We start from the raw sequence: 8,130 nt of genomic DNA on the forward strand, positions 1-8,130 counted from the left end.
CCCACTCTGGCTCTGGTGAATTCTCTCACCCTCCCGCGTTTCTGACTGTACCCAGTGCTTGTATAAATAAATAAATCTTTTAAAAATAAATAAATAAATGAAGATGAGGGAAAAAGTGAAAATAGAGAATGGAAGGAAAGGAGTAGATTCTGGGATTTCCAGAAATCTAAACTTTTTTTTTTAATATTGCTTGATTTTTTTTTTTTCCCCCCAGTAAGGATTGATCCTGTCTGGGTAGAGAATAGTAGGCCTGGAGTTAAGAATTTGGGCTCTCCAGCTCCTCCTCAGGCAAGTGGCTCACCCTTCTTATCATCATGTATCAACTGCCACGGAGACTCAAGTCCTTAATATGATAAAGTTTTAGGAAGTGGTAAATCAATGAGGGTTGACTATTATTAACTTCTAATGGTATTTTTATAATCAAGACTTGTGTGCATTTTGGTATTCTCAAATTTGGAAGAAGTAGATCACTCCCTGTGTCATGGGGTCTCACTAATGGAGGCAGCTTGATTGTCTTCTCTGAGGCCCTGTGCGTTACCTCAGCACAGGAAGAGGGACGTGAGTGCCCCTGCCTGAAGTCTGAAACAGGGTCGAGGAGTTGTCCATGCCACCAGAGCTGCTTCCCAGATCTCATCAAGGACCTCGAAGTCCACCTCCCATAGCAGACCTGCATTTTGAGAGAAATACCTCCTTGAAAATAAGAAGAGGGGCCTCCCAGGTGGCACAGTGGTTGAGCGCTGGGTTGCAAAGTTTCCCGCAGCCTGTGCAGCACCGGTTCGATCCCCGGCTGCTCCAAGGCCACCAGAGGAGGGTCCCACATGGTGCGCAGACCTCTCCTGCCGTCCATTGCTCCCCTCAGCAGTGTACTTCAGTCCTTCTGCCTGCTCTGCTCCCCGCTCTGGCTCTGGTGAATTCTCTCACCCCCCCCCTTCTGACTGTACCCAGTGCTTGTATAAATAAATAAATAAATAAATCTAAGAAAAAAATCCTTAAATAAAAAAAAAAAGAGGATGAGAAGTGTATCATGGGGACAGGGAGAGAGGATAACACTTGTCAAGAAATAGAGCAAAGGGGCCTCCCCGGTGGCACAGCAGTTGAGCGCTGGGTTGCGAAGCTGCCTGCAGCCTCCCCGGCACCAGTTCGATCCCCGGCTGCTCCCCGGCCACAGGAGGAGGGTCCCACAAGGCACACAGACCTCTCCTGCCGCCCACTGCTCCCCTCAGCAGTGTACTTCAGTCCTTCTGCCTGCTCTGCTCCCCACTCTGGCTCTGGTGAATTCTCTCACCCTCCCGCGCTTCTGACTGTACCCAGTGCTTGTATGTATGTATAAATCAATCAATCAATAAATCTTTAAAAAGAAAAAAAGAAATAGAGCAAAAGGTATCAGTAAAAACCCAGGTAGATAACCCTTCAGGCAATGAAATGTGGTCCTTCAGTGGCAAGTCATGTTCAGTCAATGCTAAAGTGACTTGTTCCAGGTTAGAGCAGCAGCTTCTCAAATCCCCACAGCTCCTCCAGGAACAAGGACCAACTTTCCAGAAACACCTTCTCCAACTTTGAAATAGGAAGAGGTGCTGGTGTTTACTGACTCCTGACTCTGCTTCCCTTCCAGCTGACCCTCTGGTGGGCAGCATCGCCACACAGTACATGACCAACAGAGCGGAGCACGACCGGATGGCCAGACAGTGGACCAAGCGGTATGCCACATAGGGCCCCGCCTGCCCCCGCCGGACCTGTGCAAGCACATTCACCAAGTGCATCAATAGCCCTACCCACCCCTCCGACCTCGGTTCTTATTTTCTTATTTTTATTAAATTTGAACCGTTCTGTGATGGTATGTCATCTGTCCCTCTCCTGCCTCCCCTGTTTCCTTCTCTTCCCCCTTCCCTCCCACCTCTTGTTTTATTCCTTTTTTTTGATTTCTTTTAACTTGAAAGAATTGGGTTTTTTTCCCCCCCACCTCAATTTGGATGGAAATCTTTTTTGTTTTTTTCAGAACAAAAAATGTCAGTCTGTAATAAGAGCTTTCTTACAAAGCCTTGTATTACTGTGTGGTTTTGTTTTTTATTATTTGTTTTATTTTAATTTTTTTCCTTTTATGTGATCTTTGGGAAAATACGAATTCAGAATTATATCTTGTTTCTACCTAAATGTAGTGCTTAGGGTTAATTTTTTGTACTGAAGTCTTTATTGGTGGGTGCATGCTACTGGGAACAAGTTTTTGTACAAAAGCTTCAATCAGAATCACTGTGCATTACAGAGACTCTGTTTATCACTAGCCTTCTGTCCCTCACGCAGAAGACAGTTGGATTGAACAAAATAATATGTATTTTGATTTACTTAAAGTGCTTGTAAATTTCTTAGGGACCTGCCACTTTTGACTGTGGATCAGTTGATGTACACTTGCATTATTAAAGCACTCAATAAATCACTGTGGCTGATAAATGCACTCCTGGTAACCCGGCGTTTACTTTGTGTCCTGGTGACCAGCACAGCCTTCCATGTGGCAAGGCTTGTCTAACTCCATTACATATTTAAGTACATTTTACATCTCAAACCTTTTAATGTTTCTTTGTATTGAATTGATTAACATGTGGGATTTCGCCAGTTGCAATAGCCTGATGATCTTACGGTGGTTTCAGATTATTCTCATTTCACATTTTGGCTGGACATTAGAAATCCTTTTTGTCACCACCACTTCACTGAACAATCAAAATATGTGACTCCAAAATTAACCCTCTAGCGAAAGTGAAGGCTGAGCCATTCATTGTGTTCAATCACTTTTGAATTGATTTCTCTTTTTTCCTCTTTAAAGTGTTATAGTGATTGCCCTTGAGTTTTGCTTTTTTCTTTTTCTCTGTGATTTTGGTGGAAGACGTAAATCCAACTTTGTGTAGCACATTCGGTGATGAGGTTATGTCTGTTCAGGCTTTGACCTTGTGCTTTTTCAGGTATGCAGCTATAGGAAGCAGAGAAAACTTGTGTGGAGCAGCTTGAAACACACACTGATATGCTAATTGATAGTCAGGTCAAGGTTCTTTGTGTTATAAGGCATATTGGAAACTCCTGCTTCCATTAATAATAGCTCCTAGTTCAACATATAGTTTGGTGTCATTTAAGGAACACCTTTGCTGCTGAATATAGGATTTTCAATAGTTACTCGCCTCTATTATTTCTGATTTAAAAGATACAGGTTTTTGTTGTTTTTAAATGGCTAAAAAGAAATCCCAAGGGAAATATAATTAAATATTGAAAATGTTACTTTTGAACCAAAGTACCTGGGGATGTTTTTTTCTAGTTCTAATAATGATTTCCTCATTTTATTTGAAAACATTTTCCAGCACAGCAGAATACCATATGGTCTCTGTCACAACTACTCAAGTCTATAGTTGTAGCAAAAGGAACTACAGATAATACGTGTGAAGGGACATAGTTATTTTCCCAAACAGTAAGTATAGTGGATTTAGCCTTGAGTTGTAGTTTGCTAATTCCTGGTACAGACCACCAGAGTCCAGGGAGGGAGAGAGTCAGATGTCAGATAACTAACCGTTAAACATTTTTCTTTAAAATAAAGTAAATTTAATTATTATAAGACTAATTTTTAGAAAATCATTGAAAATGTTTTATTTCCCGCAGTCTTTCTCACAGAGGTTTTTATTTTTACTTTATAGATTTAAAAATTATACTCTAAAGGCATTGCAATTTGTTTAATGGCTTTTATTTTTTTTACTTTTGACTGATTAAAATAGACTCTTGATATTAATGCTGATTCTTATAGACAATGTTTAAATTCAGTTTGCTTTTCTTTTAAAATGTCAACTCCAACGGACACACATTTTCTATAAAATATCCAGGATATTCTCATATCTGGTTGTATACTTTAGATCATTTTAACATGTATATTATTTAGAAGCCAGAGAATATAACTGTTCTAGTAGAAGATCCTATCACAAATCTGTTTGCTTTCCCTGTCACTTTTAGGTTTAATGCTAATTTAATATGAGGAGTCAGTAACACTTCTGCCCATTTTTATGAACTCTGAATATTTAATGACAAACAAAAGTACCCATCCCTCAAAATGTGAAAGCTAGAGAAAAGAGAGACCATTGAAGTTTTAGTTGCGCCTGGTAAATCTAGATTCTGGATAACATGGCAATTTTGCTTGAGATCTATAATCACAGCACGCATTCCAATTCCATTAAGTTTTCAGAACATTTATAAATTAAGATTTGGGAGTAGTTTAACACTCAGCGAGCTAAATAGTTTTGATAATTATAACATTTCTAAAATTTAGGAATTATTTTACAACCTATATTATTTAGCTTTGCATACCAATTATTGCTAGTTGTAGTATTTTGTAACTTTGTTAAATAAAATCTTGGCAGGTACTTGGCTAAGGCAGGACCATTGGTCATTGAGAAAATAGTTTGAAATGACATTTTTTGAATCTTAAATCACTGAGATAGTTGTGGCTTTAATTTGTCATAAAACTTCAAATAAATATTGTTCTTCATCTCTTGTTCTAGAGGAACCCATTGAAGATAGCAAATGCATAAGTAGCCAGTCTTATCATTTCAAGATTAGAAAGTAAACCAGAAGTTCATCATGGAATATTGGTTTTGGGAACTAGGAAGAAAGGAAGTATTTTTTCAGAATGTCCTATGTACCAGGTCAGAGGTTACCTGATCTTCACCTTTAGAATGTAAGCTAACTGTGATAGTTTAAATATTGTCCCCCTTAAATTCCTATGTTGAAATCCTAATCCCCAAGGTGATGGTAATAGGAGGGTGGGGCCTTGGGGAAAGATTAGGTTATGACATCAGTGCCCTCCAGATTGAGGTTTGCCCTCATCAAAGAGTTCCATCTTGTGAGGACACAGTGAGAAACCAACACTACAAACTGGATGAGGGTCCTCACTGGAATCCAATCTGCTGGCACCCAACTGCATGAGATAAATTTCTATTGTTCTTGTCACCTAGTCTGTGGTGTTTTGTTCCAGCAGCCTCAGCTGACTAAGACAGTGACTCTCATTTTTACACAGCTAACAAGGCATCAGAGTGAGATTCCCACCCAAGAGCCCTCGCTATCAATTACAAAATCTTGTATATACCTTTCCTGTATTTATAAGATCAATCTATAAAAACAAATTGGCATAATCCAATGTTAGAGTCAAGGTGCTCTGCCATGTCTAGGTGGTAGAGATTTTGCCAGTGTCAGTGAGTGGGAAAAACAGGTTAAAGGAAATATAGACCTGTTATTAACTGGGAGAACAAACAGCATTTCTGATTTGAGAGATGCCATGGAGAAACATGTCACTTGGAAGACCCCCGAAATTCTCTGCATCTTAGTACTTCCGTAAAAGAGTCTGATAATTATTTTCAGACATGGCAGTTTTTAATTGTCTCTATAATAATTTGTGCTTTAAAAGGGATATGTTCATAGTTAATACTGAGAACAGTTGAAATTGTACCCAGGAAATCTGTACCAGAGGATCCTCACCTACCCTTGTATTTTATTTCAAGGTGACCTTGTAACCCTCAAAATGTCTCTTATGTATGGGGTTCTCTAGCATGTGGGGCAGCACACAATGTCCCTTTCTGCAGTAGTCCTCAAAGGAAATATAAGCAAACCTATTTAAAGTCTGAATTATAGTACTTCAAGCTATATTATATTTGGAATATCTTGTTGGCATTTTCAAAGGGCTAAGGGAAGGTTGGCCTCTGAGGACCTCCCATAATCACTCATTTCCCCACGCCTATGCTTCCCCTGAGGAACTGACTGGTTCCCTTAAGCCTAGAACCTTCTTTCTCCACTAGGCACCTTCCACTCTCACATTCTACCACAAACATGTGGCTTAGGGTGGCCAATATATCCCAGTTTGGCCAGGACTTTCCAAACTGTTTTAAACTGGGAAGTCCCTTGTCTCAGGAACCCCTTCATCTGGGACACACCAGATGAACTTCAGTGCTAGGACTGAATTTCAGCGTAATGTCTCTAATATTCCACAGGGCCAGTTTAAGTGGCCCAAAGAAGTGTTTTACCTGAGGAATGGTACTGATTGGATACCCCGCAGTCCTTCTAGAAGAGGTGTGCACGCTAAGTTCTGAGGAACTCCCTCCACTCGGTGGATTTCTGATAGCACATGAGTGACTTCATCCTGCCTTTACATCTTCAAATATAACTTAAGGTATGTATCCCTCTCTATGAATGAATAATCTTAAGCATAAAAATGCATTTTAAAAAATAATTTTGTTTTATGACTAGAAATTATATATACTATATTTTGGTTGAATAACTGTGAATGTTATTTCAATCATTTTCAACTTACGCCTTTCCTTTCTGCTTTGCTTTTCTTTGCCAATAAGTATGCATCATATGAAGGAAAAAAACTATTCTTTCAAATGAAAGGCTTTTCTATGCTTTAGTGTGCCTGTTCCTTGAGAAGATTGTTTTAAAGGGAAATCCAGGAATTTAAAAAAACTTATGTATGAGATCCAGGAAAATGGAAGCACTAGTATAAGCCCCTGTATCTCTTGCCTGTTTACATATCCATATAGTCAAAGTGGTACCAACACAGACTGCTCCAGAATCTTCGAGTGAGGATTTTCAGTTTGGCTACAGAAAAATCTTTACCCAATAATGCCAGCATCTTTTAGAACTGATATGGCCAACCCTAATCCCACTCTCATATCATCCCCAGCACCCTGCAACATTGACCTCTCATCTGTCTCTTAAAATCTTATGTGGAAGGTCAAAGTTCAGAATGACAATAACATTCCAGCTTACAGGAAATCTAAATTTATTAGGCTATTCAGCAGAAAAGCCACAGATGCTTTGACATTGGTGCTACTGAGCACATTGAGAAACACAAGCAAGATTCTTCTCTTTAGTGTATAGAGCAAGAACAGTACAAAGGAGAAAGAAGTTATCCTCTCTTGATACAGCTTGTCTGTATTGAGGTTGCATGGAAAGTAGATAACATTCTTCATTGTCTGTTGAATCGCCAACTTGAAACCACTGACAGATAAGTGAAGATGGCCACCTCCCTGAAATCTGGCAGTTTTAGTCTCTCTCCTTTAGATCAACAAACAACTTTATGTTCACCACCAATCAGCTCCAAGTGCTATGATTTTAAAAAGCAGCTTATGGACGGCCTCCCCGGTGGCGCAGTGGTTGAGAGCTGGGCTGAGAAGCTGCCCGCAGCCTCTGCAGCACCTGTTCGATCCACGGCCACCCCGGGTGAGGGTCCCACATGGCGCACAGATCTCTCCTGCCGCCCCCTGCTCCCCTCAGCAGTGTATCATCAGTCTGCCTGTACTGTTTCCCACTCTGGCTCTGGTGAATTCTCTCACCCTCCCGCACTTCTGACTGTACCCAGTGCTTGTATAAATAAATAAATAAATCTTTTTTTTTAAAAAAAAAAAAAAAGGCAGCTTATGAACAGTTATTCAAAACCTAGGTCAAGAAACTCTAGAAGCTATTATTAATCCTCAAGAGATTCTACCACTTTAAACAATAATGAGAAAATTATTTATAATTCAAGTATGACTATGCATTTTTATTTAAATCTGAAACATTTGTTTGTATTAAAGAATCCTCAAATTCTCATGTATTCTTAGTGTGTAATAAAATACCAGATGTACTTGTCAGTCCAGATTTGGGCTGTTGGATTTTGGAAGGATGGTAATGTTTAGTTGTTATTTTGGATTTTTATAATTGAAAAGGAGAGGAAAAATAGGTTCATATAAAAATTATGTTTTGATGTAAAAAATAAAATAGGTATATATTTTTTACAAGTTGACATAAAAATTCTACTTTCCTAGACATTGCAAAATAACACAAAGATGCTGTGTATTAAACTCCCAAAATATTTGTAAGATATTTGATTAGTTTTATGGATTGAGAGGTCAAGGATTAAGTCATTGGGTCAGCAGAGTAAAGGGAAATCAAAACTGTGCTCTACTTATGAATAAAAATTTTGTCTGAGTGGTAATATATATAGCAAAAGATTGAGAGTATAACCTCCATTTAGGGAAGATGAATAGAGAGCTTTAATTCCTTCTAAAATGGAGTGTATAAATTAGCCCTAGTATCCAATCCTTTTATAAATAGAACCATTGGAGTTTTCAC

At 39.1% G+C, this 8,130-nt stretch overlaps 1 protein-coding gene across 2 annotated transcripts in view; it reads left to right on the forward strand.

The window, feature by feature from the left end:
* The window catches only part of UBE2E2 (ubiquitin conjugating enzyme E2 E2), a 296,676-nt gene extending 294,228 nt beyond the window's left edge, over nucleotides 1-2,448 (forward strand). For both annotated transcript variants that reach the window (XM_054692116.1, XM_054692154.1), the window contains exon 6: nucleotides 1,613-2,448. In XM_054692116.1, coding sequence (XP_054548091.1) covers nucleotides 1,613-1,710 — 98 coding nt within the window. In that variant the 3' untranslated portion in view covers nucleotides 1,711-2,448. The remainder of the gene's footprint in view (nucleotides 1-1,612) is intronic.
* Nucleotides 2,449-8,130: the final 5,682 nt, after the last annotated feature.

Source organism: Talpa occidentalis, unplaced genomic scaffold (assembly GCF_014898055.3).
Source record: "Talpa occidentalis isolate TD23 unplaced genomic scaffold, MPIMG_talOcc4v2.1 talOcc4.10, whole genome shotgun sequence".
In the NCBI taxonomy this organism is placed as follows: Eukaryota; Metazoa; Chordata; class Mammalia; order Eulipotyphla; family Talpidae; genus Talpa; species Talpa occidentalis.